At 49.9% G+C, this 18,992-nt stretch overlaps 1 protein-coding gene across 1 annotated transcript in view; it reads right to left on the minus strand.

Moving 5' to 3' along the window:
• The window catches only part of LOC128404289 (uncharacterized), a 52,067-nt gene extending 33,075 nt beyond the window's left edge, over positions 1-18,992 (minus strand). Inside the window, exons 1-12 of the mRNA XM_053369780.1 lie at positions 18,702-18,992; positions 15,614-15,712; positions 13,432-13,592; positions 11,636-11,760; positions 11,182-11,311; positions 10,886-11,034; positions 9,876-10,057; positions 8,608-8,718; positions 8,020-8,121; positions 6,416-6,491; positions 5,216-5,343; positions 2,502-2,703 (exon numbers count right to left, since the gene is read on the minus strand). Of these exons, the coding sequence (XP_053225755.1) occupies positions 2,502-2,703; positions 5,216-5,343; positions 6,416-6,491; positions 8,020-8,121; positions 8,608-8,718; positions 9,876-10,057; positions 10,886-11,034; positions 11,182-11,311; positions 11,636-11,760; positions 13,432-13,592; positions 15,614-15,712; positions 18,702-18,902 (1,666 nt within the window). The 5' untranslated portion in view covers positions 18,903-18,992. The remainder of the gene's footprint in view (positions 1-2,501; positions 2,704-5,215; positions 5,344-6,415; positions 6,492-8,019; positions 8,122-8,607; positions 8,719-9,875; positions 10,058-10,885; positions 11,035-11,181; positions 11,312-11,635; positions 11,761-13,431; positions 13,593-15,613; positions 15,713-18,701) is intronic.

The following is an 18,992-nucleotide window of genomic DNA, read 5'->3' on the forward strand; positions in this document are numbered from 1 at the left end:
GTGAGTTAGAAACTGTCTCTACGTACATTTTTTATTGGCTCCCTCTTACATCAGAGGTGGAACTTCCCTTGCCGCTGACCCAAACAAGAATCCATTTCCATGAAGAAGACACTTTTTACTTGTCTCAAATTCCCATAAATGTGGGGCATCCCCTCAGATCATTTGTCTCCTTGGAACCATCCATCTGGGTGACCAAATGTAATCTCCCTCTCCCCCAACCACTATTCTGCATGGAACTCTGCACATGCTCTGAAACCCTAGACTCTACTCAAACAGGGGAAATGCAACTAGCTATGGTATATTGAGCAACTCCCCTGCTTCTACTTAGATACCACCCCACGTTTTGTGAAGTTGGAGATACGATGGATTGGGAAGGCTGGGAAAAAGCAGGTCTATATAGACTCCCGGAACTTTAATAGAAATGGTTCTCCCCTATGTAAAGAACAGATTTTGGCTCTTCCCAATATAACTTGGTCATGGTTTCATTTCACTCTATTGTTTTTCTGTTAAAGCCATGCATTCGGGCAGACCGAGAGTTGACCGCTTTAGAACAACTTATGGTCAATGTTCCTGCTACGTCAAACGGTGTAGAATCAACTATGTGCAAAATATTAATTGAGATAGAATTTGGTCATCTTATGGACACAAAATTTCCCAGCGAAATGGTCCTTCAAATAATAATCTCTAATGGAAAATGGAACATGCTTGGCGGGGGATTCTCTTTTTAAATATTCAAATATTCAATAAACCATTTTCTTTATTTTATATAATTTTTTTTGTTATATTGATTTCATATTTTTCTGGTAAGTTTTGCCATTTCTGCATATTCCATAAGTTTTGTATCCATTCTTCCTTTACTGGGACTTCTGCTTCTTTCCATTTTGGGGCAAGTAACATTCTTGTCTCGTCAGTCACATCCCTGCTGGCTCAGAGAGAAAATTTGACTAAAACCCATTACAAAAAACACGCACTGCAGTACCAAAGTCACGTTTAATTATCCACAAAAAATTATGAACAAAACCTCTGTTAGGAAAACACAGTCAGTTGAGGAAAGAAAACCTGTTGAATCAGCCTCCGTAACCCCCAGCACAGATCAAATATCCATATTTCAGTGAGCCTGCAAGTCAGAGCAAAGGTGGAGGAGGAGAAACACTAGCAGAAAGATTTCTCCTATTGAGGATGCTACCACACCTTAGGTAGGCAACCTAAGGCCCAGGGACCGGATCTGGCCCAATCGCCTTCTAAATCCGGCATGCGGACGGTCTGGGAATCAGCGTGTTTTTACATGACTAGAATGTGTGCTTTTATTTAAAATGCATCTCTGGGTTATTTGTGGGACCTGCCTGGTGTTTTTACATGAGTGGAATGTGTGCTTTTACAGTGGTACCTCAGGTTACACATGCTTCAGGTTACATATGCTTCAGGTTACAGACTCCACTAACCCAGAAATATTACCTCGGGTTAAGAACTTTGCTTCAGGATGAGAACAGAAATCGTGCTCCGGCGGCATGGCGGCAGCAGGAGGAGGCCCCATTAGTTAAAGTGGTGCTTCAGGTTAAGAACAGTTTCAGGTTAAGAACGGACCTCCGGAACGAATTAACCCGAGGTACCACTATATTTAAAATGCAATTCTGGGTTATTTGTGGGGCATAGGAATTCATTCATTCCCCCCCCTAAAAAAAATATAGACCGGCCCCCAACCAGGTCTGAGGAACAGTGGATCGGCCCCCTGCTGAAAAAAATTGCTGACCCCTGCCTTAGGCAGATGCTCTGGATAGCCCAGCCCAGCCACAACAAGGTCTTCCTTCCTAGTGTCCCTAAATTTCTTGGGGTGCATATTGGATTTTGCCTCCCAAGCAATAGCTCAAGTCTCTTCAGGGAAGAAGAAGAGTTTGGATTTGATATCCCGCCTTTCACTCCCTTTAAGGAGTCTCAAAGCGGCTAACATTTTCCTTTCCCTTCCTCCCCCACAACAAACACTCTGTGAGGTGAGTGAGGCTGAGAGACTTCAGAGAAGTGTGACTAGCCCAAGGTCACCCAGCAGCTGCATGTGGAGGAGCGGAGACGCGAACCCGGTTCACCAGATTACGAGACTACCGCTCTTAACCACTACACCACACTGGCTCTCAGTGTGGAGAAGAAAGAGGGGAGAAGAAAGAGGGGGAGGTCCATTGCATACCGTCTGAAACTGGCTCTGACCTACAGTGATGGCCAGGAAGTGGCCTTTGCTTCAGCTTAAAAGAAATCAGCTGGTGTCATTTCCAAGAGGACTCTTTGAACTTGTGTGTAGCTATTGACCATGAGGGCAGGGGAAGAAAGGCCCCCATCAGTTGTGAAGGTGGGCAAGAGGGGCACAGATAGTGAAAGACCACAGAGAGGGTGTCTGTGTGTGTTTAAAAGGGAGTGCTGTGCCTCTTGCTGGTGTGAATATCAGTTGGAAACCTGCCCAGGTTGAGAGCCTCCTAGTAGCAAGTTCTCCCTTGGCTGCTGAGCTCAGAAGCTGGTGTAGGCAGAGAGGTCATCCCGGAAGCCTGTCCGAAGGGCAGAGGTTAGTCTCTTCTGAAAAGGTGATGGGTTGCTGAATTCCTCTGTGATTTCCACAATGGACTTCCCTTTCGTCTCTGGGAGGAACAGGTAGAAGAAGATTCCTGATCCCACAAGGACAGCCATGAAGAGGAGGAAACAGAAAGGGCCCAGATGATCCTGGAAATAAGATAGGGATTGGGGGGAGAGAGTGCAATGATCAACCCCTTGAACAAGCCCTCTTTGTGCCCTTGCAATGTTTGTCCACTTTTGGCCCGGGCCATATGGTGTCACAGTCGAGGCTACTGCGTTGGCCAGAAGGGGGAGGGGTCTGCAAACACTTGAAGCTGGGATTCAGACAAAGGGGAGGAGAATCAGGAGAGAGATGAGGGCCAGACTAGACAGTGTGATTTTGTCACATAGTTTTCTTCTCTTCTCAATGGTGGCCACAGTGCACAGGTGCAACCCTTTCCTCCTGAAGAATTTCCCCACTGAAAATCACCTCCCAATGTCCCCATTTGCTTCCCCCCCCCCAGAGGGGGTTGAATTGATTTCAGGAGGGAACGGTTGAAACTCCCTCTTCCCACATCCTGCTCCTGGTCTGGATTCTCCACCCTCACAACTCCTAATTAGGAGACATCTGAAGGCAGCCCTGTTTTGGGAAGTTTTTAATATCTGATGAATTATTGTATTTTAATCTTGTGTTGGAAGCCGCCCAGAGTGGTTGGAAACCCAGCCAGATGGGCGGGGTATAAATAAAAAATTATTATTATTATTATTATTATTACTAATTAAAACAACAACAACATGAACCACAACGCTGTGTTTAACATTGTGTCTAGTTACCTCTCAGGGAGGCTGCCCTGGTGTTCAGGCCTGATGGCAGCAGCAAGGCAGGTCAGGTGTTGCAGGACCATGGAGAGCTCCATGGGAGCAAGTGGCTCCAACAAAGCCCGAGAACAGACATAACCCCTTTGTAAAGGTAAAGGTAAAAGGACCCCCTGACCATTAGGTCCAGTCGTGGCCAACTCTGATGTTGCGGCGCTCATCTCGCTTTACTGGCCGAGGGAGCCGGGATACAGCATGACTAAGCCGCTTCTGGCGAACCAGAGCAGCGCACGGAAACGCCGTTTCCCTTCCCGCTGGAGCGGTACCTCTTTATCTACTTGCACTTTGACGTGCTTTTGAACTGCTAGGTTGGCAAGAGCAGGGACCGAGCAACGGGAGCTCACCCTGTCGCGGGGATTTGAACCGCCGACCTTCTGATCGGCAAGTCCTAGGCTCTCTGGTTTAACCCACAGCGCCACCCACGTCCCTAAGAGGCTGAGGGAAAATACTGCGTTGGCCGTCAATCGAACCCGGGTCAACTGCTTGGAAGGCAGCTATGTTAACCACTATACCGCCAACATTTCAGATAACCCCTTTGTGGGGAACTCTAAATGCTTAAAGGGCCTGAAGATGGGCCTTCCTCCTTGGGGTGCTCCCTGTGCTGCTGGACTGGTAAGGCTCCTCAGGAGAAGGTACCTCGGAGAGGCCCATCTCTGGCCTGACAGGCCCTGTTGGTACAGGAGTTTCTCCTGGGGGCTCCTAGCTGACAGCCTCAGGCTCAGTGGCTTCCTGCGCTGCGGCAGCCCACTCAGAGCACTGAACCTGGTGTGAAAGTTACTTGGTCATTATGCAAATAGGGGCAGGTCAAGTTCAGCCCTTTGGCCCATTTTTAGATACTTAGAGGTGCTTTTCATGTCATCCTGCACCTCAGGAGCTCCAGGTGATGGGATAATGTGCAACTGGTCAGCCATGGTCAGCCAGTGTGGCCTATGGTAATAATCATAATCATAATCATAATTTATGTATACCCTGCCCATCTGGCTGTGTTTCCTCAGCCACTCTAGGCGGCTCCCAACAGAATATTAAAAACACAATAAAACACCAAACTTTAAAAACTTCCCTAAACAGGGCTGCCTTCAGATGTCTTCAAAAGTCAGATTGTTGTTTATTTCCTTGACATCTGATGGGAGGGTGTTCCACAGGGCGGGAGCCACTACCGAGAAGGCCCTCTGTCTGGTTCCCTGTAACCTAACTTCTTGCAGTGAGGGAACCGCCAGAAGGCCCTCGGAGCTAGAGTTCAGTGTCTGGGCTGAGCGATGGGGGTGGAGATGCTCCTTCAGGTATACTGGGCCGAGGCTCCACAACCAGCCGCCTATCCATACCCCAGGGGTAGCGAGATGATGTGGTCTGCAAGCCACCTCATCCCTGGCCATTGGCCCTGCTGCCTGCCAGGACTGGTGTGGTTTGGAGTCCAGCAACCATACCTGAACCACATTGGCTCCCCCTGCACAGCACCACACTGGGTTCCATTGCCAAGGTGTGTAGCTGAGGGAGGGGGACTCCTGAAGCTATTCTGAGGAAATGGTTATCCAGAGAGACACTACAGATGCCGTAGGAGTCATGCACATATCTCCTTGCCCTTGGGGCAGCACCAGGCTGCTCTCTTGAGCATGGGGCCATATAAGAATAACAACAATAATTTTATTATTTATACCCCGCTCGCTCGCCTGTGTTGCCTCAGCATTATTGGGGCCACAGAGAGAAGGCAGAAGCCGTGGCAGCAGGAAGGAAGGCTGGAAGGAGGTGTGTGTGTGTGTGTGTGTGTGTGTGTGTGTGTGTGTGTATGAACCTGACAGACACTGACCACAGCAAATGGGAAGGTGATTCCAATGACAAAGAGGCCGGCCCAATTCAGGCAGCCGCCAATCAGGAAAGCTGCTGGTCTGGAAGACTGGCTGAAGATTTCCATCATGACAGACATGGAGGCTCCATCTGAGGCAGGAGGGAGGGAAAGACACAGGGAATCATGGCATTGTAGAGTTGGAAGAGTCATCTAGTACAGCAGGAATCTATTGCTCAACATGGGGGCTCCTGTTCTACTGACTGAGAAATGCTTGGGGGTTTGGCATGTTCCTGGGTCTGGCCTTAGTGCAATTCCTCAGTGCTGTTGCCTAGCAGGACCTTGCAGCTCACACCTGGAGGTGAGACCCTCACCTTCCCCAACCAGGAGCAGTTGCCCCCAGCCCTGCCAGGGTAAAGGCCTCCTCTGTTAGCATTTCACTCCTCCGTTGCTGGATGTGTGATTGTTACATCACATGTCAGTGTTTACTTTCTAGGCTTGGAAAGTGTGATAATGGAAGTCAGTCTTATCTCTCTTCCGTTGTACTGTACTTTTGTACTGTTTCTTTGTCTCTCTCTCTCTTGGAGAACAACTGAGAGGACGCCATGATTGCTTTGTGCTGTATATAGGTAAAGGTAAAGGGACCCCTGACCATTAGGTCCAGTCGTGGCCGACTCTGGGGTTGCGGTGCTCATCTCGCTTTATTGGCCAAGGGAGCCGGCGTACAGCTTCCGGGTCATGTGGCCAGCATGACTAAGCCGCTTCTGGCGAACCAGAGCAGCGCATGGAAATGCCGTTTACCTTCCAGCCGGAGCGATACCTATTTATCTCCATGCACTTTGAGGTGCTTTCGAACTGCTAGGTTGGCAGGAGCTGGGACCGAGCAACGGGAGCTCACCCCGTCCCGGGGATTCAAACCGCTGACCTTCTGATCGGCAAGTCCTAGGCTCTGTGGTTTAACCCACAGCGCCACCTGCGTCTCTTGTGCTGTATATATTGCTTAATAAATACTTAGAATGCACACACCAAGCTCCACTTCGTTTCTGCTATACTCTGCAGAGTGAGCGTGCACATAGTCTTCTGATATGTAGCGCTATTGCATGCCGGGACTGAAGATTTATGGATGTCCCGGGTTGCACTTCATCAGGAAGATGCCCGGAGAGGTTTGTCTCATCCTAGGGGCTGCATGCGTCCCCCAGGCATGTTCCAACATCATCTACTCACTTGGTCCGATTCCAAAGAAGAGAACAAAGAGGAAAACCAGAGTGACGCTGCAGTACGACGCCCAGTGGGTTTTGTTCTAGGGAAGGGAGGAGAGGAAAAAGGACAGGTGCCAATGAATTCACACTGGGTATTTAAAAAACCATACACCGCTATTTCGTAAAGAAACCATCAAAGCAGTTTGCAACAACTGGACACAAAGCCATGCAATAGGCACCATGTTAAAACCAGAAATCAGCTAACTATTGCGTATTCCCAATTTCCCGCCTATCAGCAGGCGTTTAGAGGTTGAAACAGAAGGAGTCTGCTGAAGATTTGGGGAGGGGGGACAGGGTTGTTTTGCTGCTGGACGCAAAACAGAAAATGGCACCCACTCCTACTTTTTGATGTTGCTGCTGACGGAGGCGACTAGAGGTGATTTAGAGAAGCCATGGAGCACTGAAGGGTGTAGGGATATCGCGGAGTGAGCAGTGGGGTCCGGAGGGAGCACACTCCCCACCAGCAGGCAGCCACAATCTGCCTGCACGCGTGACCCTGGGGTGTGGGGTACACCCCCCCCAGACAAGCCACGGCTGTTGGAACATTGTTCCCTCTGTCTAACCTTTTGCGGTCCCAGTAGTCGGCGGTGTCCTGTCTGTAACCTTTGTCCCTGAGACCTTTTGTCTCCTTCGTCATACACTGTGCAAGGGGAAAATGACGCGGTGGAAACAGTTGCCAAAATAACTTTGTACCACCCCACGATCTCGGGACCGAAGGTGTGTAAAGGTCACAGCCCAAAATGTATCTGCCTAGCTTGCATATTTGTCTCAAAAAAAGGAGGCTCCACAGGACTGGTCAGCAGCTTGCATGCAGCCCACCTGTGCGCAGCTCACATGATGATCAACACCTGTCTTGTGCCTTAACTTCAGAAGGGTGTGTTGGGGAGTCTAGAGAGGAGCAGGGCAAGAAGCAAAGGAGACTGTGAGCAACTGCCTCACATTGCCTCACGGGCAGGCTGGCCCTGGTGTATGTGGAGTCTCGCAACTCTCTGCTTCATTTCTCTCTCTTGTATTATAAGAATTCTAAAGTCTCAGATATTGAATAAACATTCACAAATGTAGAAGGCAAACACATACAGAACTGTATAAACCACATGTCTGAAATAGTACAGGAGAACAACCCTGAAGCCATTTTCTGACTCTCCCAAATTGACCTCAACTACAGTGGGTTTACATACGCTTCAGGTTACAGACTCCGCTAACCCAGAAATAGTACCTCAGGTTAAGAACTTTGCTTCAGGATGAGAACAGAAATCACGCAGCGTCGGGAGGCCCCATTAGCTAAAGTGGTACCTCAGGTTAAGAACAGTTTCAGGTTAAGAGCGGACCTCCAGAAAGAATTAAGTTCTTAACCCGAGGTACCACTGTATTCCTCTGCAAGGAGGAAGGAAATGGGCAAAGCTTTCCAATTGTCTTTGGACTTTAGGGGCTTGTACCTCTCTTTTTGAATACAGTCTGGCAGGTATCTGTTAAACCAGGCATGCCCAAAATCCATTTTGGACATGCCTAATCAGGCCCGCCAGTTGACTTAATCCGGCGCCCGAGGCAGTATATGTCCTTGGCTCTTACCTGTACTGAGAGAGTAACTGTGAGGAGAAAAAGGACAAGCGCCATCATGCCACAGCCCTGCCACAGGAGGGTCCGCCGTCCAAATCTCTCAATTGTCAGAATCTGAAGGAGGAAGAAGAGTAATTATCACCACCATTATTTATTGCAATTCTTACTCTGTCTTCACCATGAGGCCTCAGGGCCTGTTACAGCCTATGAAAACATAGTTCAATTGAAACGATAACCCCTCTAAACACATGCCAGGGAGGAGACAAGAAAATGGTTCTTCCATTTCCAAAAGGCTGGAGCAAAAAGGTGGATCTGCACAAGGAGAAGGGGACGACAAACGACGAGATGGTTGGATAGTGTTCTCGAAGCTACCAGCATGAATTTGACCAAACTGCGGGAGGCAGTGGAAGACAGGAGTGCCTGGCGTGCTCTGGTCCATGGGGTCACGAAGAGTCGGACATGACTAAACAACTAAACAACAACAACATGGTTGGCGTGAAGAGATGGTACCAGGCGCTACACCAATGGGGAAGGAGGAAAGGAGCTCCGCACTCTTGCGCCTTGGTGGAAAATGGCAGAAAAAATGGGAAAGGGTCTTACACAGAGGAAGGAGGAAAGGAGCTCACAGAAGCCCACGCCCAGCGAGACGTAAGGGAGGAGGTCCTCTGCAAAACCGGCTGTGCGGAAGACTTCAAAAGTGTAGAAATAGACCTGTGGAGAAAGGAAGGAGATGATGATGATGATGATGATGATAATAATAATAATTTTTATTTATACCCCACCCTCCCCAGCCAAGGCCGGGCTCAGGGCAGCTAACAAGCAATAATAAAAACAAGTTGAATGAATACAACTTAAAAACAAGATTAAAATACAACATTAAAATATTGAAACATTAAAATATTAAAATGCAGCCTCATCACAGGAGAAAGGAAAAAAGATGTCAAAAGGGGTTCTTGTTGGCTTCTCCCACCTCCAGGGCAACCCTGGGGGGGGGCATTGCACACTTGCCAACTTGGTCTCACAACAGCTGGCATTAAGATTAAGGCAACCAAAGCAAATGGGCAAAGAAGCCTGTCATCAAGGGAGAGTTTCATGTGTTCAGATACAGATTGCTTTGGCTGCCTTGGGCTAAGGTTGCAGGTGCCCCCCCCCCGCGCCCAGGTTAGTCTTCAGGGCAGCCAGCTCGGAGCACTTTCACGCCTGAACCTTCACACCTGCCTCCAGCTGGCACCCCATGGAAATGCGAATCCTACCCAGGCTAGAATGCCTGTTTGCATCTAAAGAGCCTGTCTCCTGCATCGCCACTGATCAGGCACCCAAGTAAAATATTAGCAGAGAAGATTGTTAAGCTTCACGTGTCAAAACACTGGTGAGAGAGACGATATTGCAAAGAGAGGCCCTGTCCTCTGGCTGCTGCCTTCAGCTATACTTGGCAGCCTCCCCAACCCATCAAGGCTCCTTCCCATTCCTGGAGATCATTAGCATTCAGAAGCATTTCTGATGCTAAACCTCAGTCTGCCAATCTGCAGTGTAAACCCATTGCTTCTATCACCCATTATCCTCTTCTTACTCCCAGCCCTGTCAGTTGGGTGATCCAGCCTACACCTTTTCTTCCTTAGCTGCGCTTGTTTTCTGTCTGTGGATCCAGAGACATCAAAGAAGCGTTTCAGTTAAACGCCATTGCAAACTTTGCATGAAAAATCGGGTTAGCACAAACGGAACTCCACAGCGCCACCTGGTGTCACCGTGTTAGAATGCACAAACAACGCGCGTAAAGCGCTTTTTCTTTGCCAATGTAGCTGAGTCCCTCCAAACCCAAAGGCAGGGCTGTGCATTGTTGCAGCCAAGGGGAGCCTTTAGAACTCAACTGCGTTGATGCCGCAGAGCTGGAGGGTGACGACGACCGCCACGAGTATGTGCAGCTGCCGGCGCAGGGACTGGTCTCTGAGCAGCTCTCTCGCACTCAGGACTTTGGTGCTGTTTTCCGCTTCCTGCTTCAGGTCACTGAGTTCCTGCTGGTGATCTTCTTGGCCCCAGAGCTGGTGCATGGCTGGGAGAGGGTGGGGAGAAGAGGAAGGAGCCAGACTTACTGATAAATCCAGGAGGGAGGTCTTATGTACTGAGTTTAATAGGATCCAAAATGCAGCAGTCTGATTGGTCCTAGAACAATAGGATCCAGAATGCAGCAGTCTGATTGGTCCTAGAACAATAGGATTCAGAATGCAGCAGTCTGATTGGTCCTAGAACAATAGGATTCAGAATGCAGCAGTCTGATTGGTCCTAGAACAATAGGATCCAGAATGTAGCAGTCTGATTGGTCCACAGGAGCCACCCAATCCAGCTCCAGGTGGAAGTGAATCCGCAATCCGATTGGCCTACAGGAGAATCCCGGAATTAGCCAATCATGTGGGGCCCATTGTGTAAATAATGTATATAAAGCAGACATTCTGGGGGAACTTCCATTCCTCCTCACCACTATGAGCTGAATAAAGAGCATGAAAGCCACAGCCCTCGGAGCCAAAGGAGGTGGCAATTGCAGCAGACCTTGGCAAGTGGAGGGGGATTGTGTAGATGCTGCCAGGAGGGTCCTGGCATCGGGACCTATGTGGATGTCTAGATCCTGTAGGCTAGGGCGGTCCAAGGTAAAATCAAGCAATTCCAATGCCACTTCTAACAATAAATATGGGGTGGGGGTTGTTGTGAAGAACTGGCAGGCCCAATGAGATTTTAAACCACCCCTTCCACCTCAAGAACCCCACTTTTTCCCCTGGAAAATGTGTGTGAGAGAGATGAAGCGTTGGCCAAGATGCTGCCTAGTCTCCCCTCCCCCCTGTTATCTATCCCCCTTTCTCCCCAGGGCAGTCCTTGGAGGCCTCACCCTTCACGCAGGCGCCTTCGTTTCCCTTCTGGATCAAGAGGTACGGAGGAGATTCGGGGAAGAAGGGCAGAGTTAGCAGCTGGAGGAAGGCTGTGGCCCCAATGAAGGCCAGGAGCGAAGGCCAGGAGGACTCTGTGCCCAGGCACTCCCTGCAGAGGAGGAGAAGGAGGATCAGGTGAGGCTTCATGTGGATTCAGAGCACTCGGTCCAGGCTCAGGAGGCGGCGGTCAGAGAGCTGATACTGTGGCCCAGCCAGAGAAAGGGAGCCTTCTATCCACCCCGGGAGGTGCAAGTACCTGAGCCCCAAGATTTGGCCCAAGGATTTCCCCAAGGACCAAAAGAAGGCGGACGTGGCGTTTGCGAAGCCTCTGAGGTTCTTGGGTGAAACTTCTCCGGCATACTGTGGGTGGATGGTCAAGCAAAAGCCTGGGGCATGGGAGGAGAGAAGGGCAAGAGAGAAACAGAGTCAAAAGGGAGAGAAGCACCCTGAGAAAAGGGGCTGACGTGGCCGTGAGCTGAACCAAAGAGACCACGGACGTATGAACCCAATCCCTTACCAAATCCACCCACCCATCATGGTTGTCCAACGGCCCCTGCACATTGCCAAATGTGGCGCAAGCTCCTTGCTCCCTTCAAACGGAGAGGGGAGTTGGGAGGTTTCAGTGGGGAGCTGCCCCTTTGCCAGCTGACGGCAATGCCTGGGCTCTGGAGTCCTCACCGGGCGACCGCAATGATGCCCCAAGACCTTACCGGCGCTCACGCCAAAGAAGAACCGCCCAATCAGGATCATCTCGAAGGACTTGGCTCTCTTGCTGAAGGCCACGAGCAGAGCCGTCGCGAGAATGAGCAGGTCAGTCCCCAGCATGGTCCTCTTCCTGCATCCGAGGGCACAGAAATGGGGTGGCAGAGGAGACGCGGAGAGCGGGAGGGACATCACTCACATCTGGCCTGCTACAGACAAGCCCCAATTTGTTCAGAGCTTCCTAAGCCAGTAGAGAGCAGCCTTCCTGCCAGGGCCAGCCCAGGACATTTAGCTGCCTGAGGCCAAGGCCAAGGTGCCCCGCCAACATTTCCAAAGGCAGAAGCTTCTGTGTGCACTGGCCATGGGAAGTCAGTATCTTCCACTGCAGCCAAGGACAGCAAGCCAGCTTAGGGTAGGGTTGCCAGATGTCCCCGGTTCCCGGGGACAGTTCCCGGATTTGCAAATCTGTCCCTGGACAAAGTCCGTCCCCGGAATGTCCCCAGATTTGCAAATCTGTCCCCGGGAAACCTGGCATCGTCAGCTCTGGCTGGCTTCAGGAGCTGCCCGCTGCCATGGCGCCTGCCATTCCCCCCCCTTTTTTTTAAAAAAAAATTATATTTATTACTTTTCCAACAATTTAAACACTACAAAAAAAATGAACAATACAATACAAAAACACTACATAACACTAACACATTAAACTAACAAAACAAAACAAAAACAGTTTAAAACACATCAAACAATTTCAATATCTTATCTTTCATTCACTTATTTCAACGACCTCCTCACACCTCCCTTTTTGTATTCCACTTCTATTAATTGTTTCAGCAATTCCTTTCCATCTTCCTTTGTTTTCTATCCTATAATTATCTTAACATATTCTAACTTTATTTTTTCCTTTAATACTCTAATAATCTATTTATACTTAATTCCTTATAACATTTCTACTAAAGCCATATAACTTCATCCCCACATTTTTCTAACATTCATTAATTTTACAGTATTTCTGTAAATAGTCTTTAAACTTTTTCCAGTCTTCTTCCACCGACTCTTCTCCCTGGTCTCGGAACTTCCGGCGAGGAAAAATGGCGGGCACCATGGCAGCGGGCAGAAGCCAGCCAGAACCAACTGCGCTACCAGGCTGGCTCCGGGCTGCTGACTGCTGCTGCTGCCGCCATTTCCGAAGGGGAACTGGGGACATCCAGTGGTACAGATCTCCTGCCCTCTTCCCCCTTTGTTTTGACTGATCTGCTGCTGCCCAGTTTTTTAAAAAACCTCTGCGCATTTATGTTTCACAGGGTGCAAAAGAAGGGCTTTGCACCTTTATACAATATGCATGTGTGCTTGGGGCCAGGATCTTTTGCCTCACCATCCCCACTACTGACTCCCTCTTGCTACTCAGCTTTAAAAAAAAAGAAGCGTTCCCGAATTCATTGAAAAAAATCTGGTAGCCATAGTTTAGGGGGTTGCCGAGAGAGAAGGAATAACTCTGTCCTTTTCCAGCACCTCCCTTGCCGTTGTTTTGCAGCATTTGACTCCTGGGTAGGGACAGCACTGATTCTGGCTCTGGCTGCCTTGGACTGCAGAGCGCTAGAGGAGGCACCAGAAATAACAGCTGTCCCAAGAGAAGCAGGATTTCTCATGCACCAGGATCTCACACACCCTTCCCTAAATTCAGCTGTAAGAAAACTCAAACAGGGAATATCTCAGCAGCTAGGTTTTAACACAGAGCCAGAGGGCAGGATGGATGTGTACCAAAGTTCAGAGAGTTCTTTTCCAGCAACCTGTTTGGACTATTACATACTTGCCATATTTTACAGTCAGGTAGGCACTGCAGAGGCAGCCCAGCAATCCTCCTGCCCCATAGATAGACACAATGAATGACCACAGGAACAAGATGGCACCTTCAGGCAGCGGGGAGCCAGAGCGCTCAAGCCAGGTCTCATTCATGAATTTCTTGATATACTAGGGAGGGAGTAAAGGAAGGAAGGAAGGAAGGGAGGAAGGGGGAGTTGAGGCATCAGCTAATGCTTCATCATCATCATCATCATCATCATCATCATGCAGAATTACTTCTTAACCCTTTAAAAGTGTTTGCTTCCCTACCCATCCCAAAAAGATATTTTGGGATTATTTCTCTGCTCAGATATCAAAAGTGTCATAAATTCCAATTGCAAACCAGCAGCAAATGAGATGAAACAGAAATTTCAGCCTTGGAAAATGCATACATTATAATCTCATGGTTTGGGAAAAGAGCATTGGTCAAGTTGTTTATTATTCCTAAATGAGTACAGTGGTACCTTGGGTGTCAAACTTAATCTGTTCCGGGAGTCCCTTTGACTCCCAAAATTGTTCAAAAACCAAGGCGCGGCTTCCGATTAGCTGCAGAAGCTTCCTACAGTCAAGCGGAAGCTGCTTCGGATGTTTGGCTTCCCAAAAATGTTTACAAACCGGAAACTTACTTCCGGGTTTGCAGCGGTCGGGAGCTGATATGTTTGGGAGCCAAGCCGTTCGAGAACCAAGGTACCGCTGTATTCCTGTCTCAAGTTCTGCTGTTGAAAGAAACACACTGCAAATTTTCAAAATGTCAAGAGAGTATTTTAGAACATTGCTCAAATGGAAGGACTCTTTTTGGGGACTTTCTAGCAGGCAAAGAAGACACACTTCTCAGTGCTCTCCAATTAAAGCAAACGGCCATCAGTTCATTCAGAGTTACTGCAAGCCTCAGCTCCTGCTCAGTCCAGCTAGAACTGGTATATACACTGTACCTCCAATCAGTGCTTTTTTTCTAGAAAAAGAGGCGCCCGTAATCACCATGAAATTGTTACAGTAAGTGCCACACATTTTAACAAAAAAGAGAGGTGCCCTTACTGCGTACTCTTGAGTACCCCCCTGGGGGGGGGAGTACTGCCTTCAAAGCACCTCCCCCCGCCCAAGAATAATGGGAACTATAGTTTACTCCTCACGAAGCTACAATTCCCAACACCCTTAATGAACTACAGTTCCTGGGATTCTTTGGGCAGGAAATTTGCTTTGAAGATGCAGCTCATCTGCTACCCTGATTAAAAGCCTTTTGAATAAGCCGTGTGTGTGTGTGTGTGTGTGTGTTTATCTTAAATCCAATTCAGTTCCCTTCCTCCCCAGTCTCAGACTGAGGCATCAGCAAAGCAATTCTGTTTGACCTGCTAAACCTATTGTGCTGGGCCTGGGGGTTAACCAAAGCAACGCGGTCCAGGTCCAGTCCCGAATCCAAGGATTCCACAAGGAGTCAGTCCAACAGGAAACCAGGCTAGGTCAGGCACAGGGCAACAGGCAGGTTCCAGCAAGCAGCAATGTTGCTCCCGCTACCTGGGGCGGGGTCTGGCAGCCTTTTATCTCTGATGGGGTAACGGCTGGTCCTGATCCCCTGGTGACTCACTTCCCTGTCTTGCCCGAAAGCGAGCATTCCTCCTGTGGGTACTCAGGTCTCTCCTTCTCTCAGACTTGAGTCTCTGCAGCTTGGGAGATGTCGGTGGGTTACTAGACCCAGATGTCGCCTCAGCCTCTCCTGACCCAACTGGTAGTGGAGCAGCTGCATGTGATTGCCCAGCAGAGGACAATGAGGTAATCCCCGCATCTGGAGCCAGGGCAGGCTCAAGCTCCTGATTCGGCCCAGCTGGTGCTTGTTGCAGGGGAACCTGTGCAGACTGGGGCTCTTCAGAATCAGGCCCCAGACTCAGTTCAGATGCCGCCTAAGGCAGAGGATCCGGTGCAGACTGAGACTCCTCCGGTTCTGAGTCTGAGCCCGAGTCCCAGGCCATTACACCTATGGAAAGGTTGTCCCTCCACCACCTTCTGCCTCCTCCTGGACCATGGAAGGAGCAGGAGGCAGCTATGGAATGGAACCAGGGTGAGCATCACTTGGTGGAGAGGAGGCAGGCCATGTGGTCAGTCATTGCTCCTGCTTACCTCCTCCCCCAGGTGCAGCTGCTTAAGGGGCTGCTTACCATGGAGGGATAGTTGATCACAGAAATCTGATAACCAATCTGGAGGTTGCCACCAATCCCCAGCACGAGGATCATTTGGTAAAACTTCTGGTGCCGAATCTGCAGTGGGAGACAAAAGACACAAGAGCCTGGAGGAAAGATCACCCTTCCTCAAAGCGCCCATAGAAAATGGGTTTAATTCTCAGGCGGCCGTGCTCAGAGGTGATGCAGGGGAAGGGGTGGTATTTGGGACACCCTTCCTGTGAAAACCACAGGCCTGCTGTTGGATGAAATTATGTTCAGTGATTATCCAGTCGTTTTTGCTGGATTTCTATGTGAGTAGCATGGCAGATTTCTTTTATTTTTGGCATATAGAAACCAACGGCAGTTGTGTTGGTTCATGGGTGTCAGGGGCTGGACTGAGGAGGAATGGTGTGGGCCGTCATCCCCCCTCTCCTGAACCTTTCTGAGAACAGGAGGACAGTATAGATTTAGAACAGCGGTTTGCAGAAGGGCATAGTTCAGAGGGGAGAAGCTGGGAAATATCGGGAGAGGAACAGCAGGAAGAAGAAGCACCGGGGAGAGACCGCTGACAGACTCAGTGTCGTTGGGAAGCATTCCTGACCCCCCACTTCCAAGACTAGGTGGGCATTGAGCAGGGTTGTCTTAGGCATATGCGGAGCCAGGATGCAAAGAGCTGCCCGGTGCCCCCCACCGCAGGTTGCCCAGTCCCAGGCACGCAGGAGGGTGGAGCTGGCCAGCCGCTTCAGGGTCTCGCTGGCTTGGTCGCCCCCAAACTCGTGGCGCAGAGCCACCCACAGCAGAAGAGCCCGGCGCAGCACTCTGACCGACGGGAGGGCTCTTCCCCAGACTCAACTCTTGGGTCCCGGACTCTCAGCCTGGCACCCCTGAGAGCCCGGCGACTGGGTGCCCCGCACTCCTAGTGCCCATTGGTAAGAAGGCCATGACATTGAGGGTAGTAGAACAGAAAGCTCAAAGGCAGAAAGCTCAGACTAGCAAACGAAGGGGTGACGTAGAACAGTAGAGGTGTGTGGGGGGGTGGGACTTTACTGGAAGCAATGCCATTATCCAGAGAGAGACCGCATTCCTTTGTCTCTCACTGTGATTATTGAATAGACTACTTGGTAAGAACTCTTCGTTTTTTAACCTGCTTCTTTGCTGTCACCGTGGGAGGGATAGGATTCTGTGAAGCCTGACAATGGGAGAACACCCCCCCCCCACAAACACAACAAACACCCTCTAAAATGGACCACTGGGCACCTCAGATTCTGGGATGAAGAAGCAATGAATTTTTATTTTATTATTATTATTTTATTTTAATGGTAATCAGACTTTGCTTCTTCATCCCAGAATCCTCTGTAGGGATGTCACATGATGACCTGCAGGGGAAATCTAATTCAGTCTGCCGTCACCCTCTTCAGACTGAATGAGACTTGTGTCCAACACTGTTGTTGTTGTTTAGTCGTTTAGTCGTGTCCGACTCTTCGTGACCCCATGGACCAGAGCACGCCAGGCACCTCTGTCCTCCACTACCTCCCGCAGTTTGGTCAGACTCATGTTTGTGGCTTCGAGAACACTATCCAGCCATCTCATCCTCTGTCGCCCCCTTCTCCTTGTGCCCTCCATCTTTCCCAGCATCAGTGTCAGCATCAGTGGAGGAGGAACCGGCAAGCCACTCCAGTATCCTTGCCAAGAAAACTCCATGGACAAAGACAACAGGTGTCCAACACTAGTCCTTCTCAAATAGTCCCACTGAAGTTAATGGATCCTTGTTGCAATGGGTCTTAGCTGGATGCAACCCTGAGTCTAAATGCAGATATCAAGGCTTCAGCATCCATCCACACACACACACACAGACATGGACCTGCTGGACACAGATGAATGGTGGGAGGTACCAGGTGAGGAACCACCAAGGGAAGGAGGCTCAGAGCTTGGGGATTGGTGGTGGGATGATGATGAGTGGTCAGAGGGAGAAGCCTGGGAGGAAGAGGTGTTGGAAGCTGAAGAGCTAACAGGGTTAAGTGAGCAGGGAGAGTCTGTAGCAGAGAGAAGTCCAGAATCGGAGGCAGAAGCAAGAGAGGAGGGAGGCCAAGAGGTAGAGATGAGTCAGGCTGGTGAAGAAGCCAGGGTGTCTCCCCCTCCTGCCACAACAAGCTCCCCTCCCCACCCGTCTCCCAGGACCAGAAGAGTTATGAAGAGGGAGGAACTCAGATTGCTTGGGAAGGACCCAGGAGAGGAGGATACTATGGGAAGGCGTATGTCTTCAGCATTTGCAACTGCCTCATAGGGACAACAAGACCTACTGAGAAGAGTTGTTGTGCTCATTATGCCTGTCTCCTCTGAGCTGGCCTGGTTTCTGCTAATAAAGAGTTAACTTCATGGACATGTGTGATTTATTGCTGGCTAGCTTTTCTCTCTTTCTCTCTCACACACACAGAGAAAAAGAGAGCTCAGCTTTGGTTTTGGAATGATCATTTTTGTTTGACGCTTTAACATTATGAGGCCAAAGATCAGGGAGGGTGTGAGGAGGAGAGAAGTTTGGACAGATGTGGCTAGCACCATCTTATGTCAGGACTTCTAGAACCTTCTAGAAATAGAAAAGGAAGCCCTGAGGAACTGCCAGCCAGAGCTCACTTGGGTCCAAACCAGGCAAACTCTGGTCCTCCAGATGTTTGGGACTACAATTCCCATCACCCCTAGCTAACAGGACCAGTGGTCAGGGATGATGGGAATTGTAGTCCCAAACATCTGGAGGGCCGGACTTTGCCTATGCCTGGTCCAAACCAAAATAATGTGGGGGGAGGGCAGGCCTGCAGATGGGACAGTGCACCTCCCTACGGGGGGGGGGGAGGTGGATGAGGTTGAGGGCATCCTGACTCCCTGACTGTGACCCCGGCAATTGACCCACAGCCTCGTGATTCATGCTGAGGAGTAGGCAGGCTGGGCTGGACTGGGCGAGCTATCTGGTCCCCGTAACTGAGCAGAGCCTGAGAAGGAACTCTTGTCTTCCTGGAGCCTCTCGCAGATCAACCTGGGAGCTAATTCCTCCTCCTGTAATCACCCTCTTAACAAAGCCCGTGTTACTCACCAGCCCAGAGAACCGGCCCTCCATCGTGCACCAGAAAGCGGCCTTCAGAGGGGAAGGAAAGGAGGAAGGGGAGTCCGGCTGGAAGGGCAGGTGTGTCTCAGGCTCCTTCGCTGCCATGTGGGCGGCTTGGGCGGAAACCATGACACCAGAGTTAAAATTAACTGCCTGGCTGTGCCCTTCATGCCCCTTTCGATCAACCATTAATTACATGCACAGCCCAAGACTAGAAAGCTCCATGGGGCAAAAGGTAAAACTCACCCAGGTGTGAAATCGAGACACGAGGACCAGTCA

This window comes from Podarcis raffonei, chromosome 16 (genome assembly GCF_027172205.1).
Source record: "Podarcis raffonei isolate rPodRaf1 chromosome 16, rPodRaf1.pri, whole genome shotgun sequence".
NCBI lineage: Eukaryota > Metazoa > Chordata > Lepidosauria > Squamata > Lacertidae > Podarcis > Podarcis raffonei.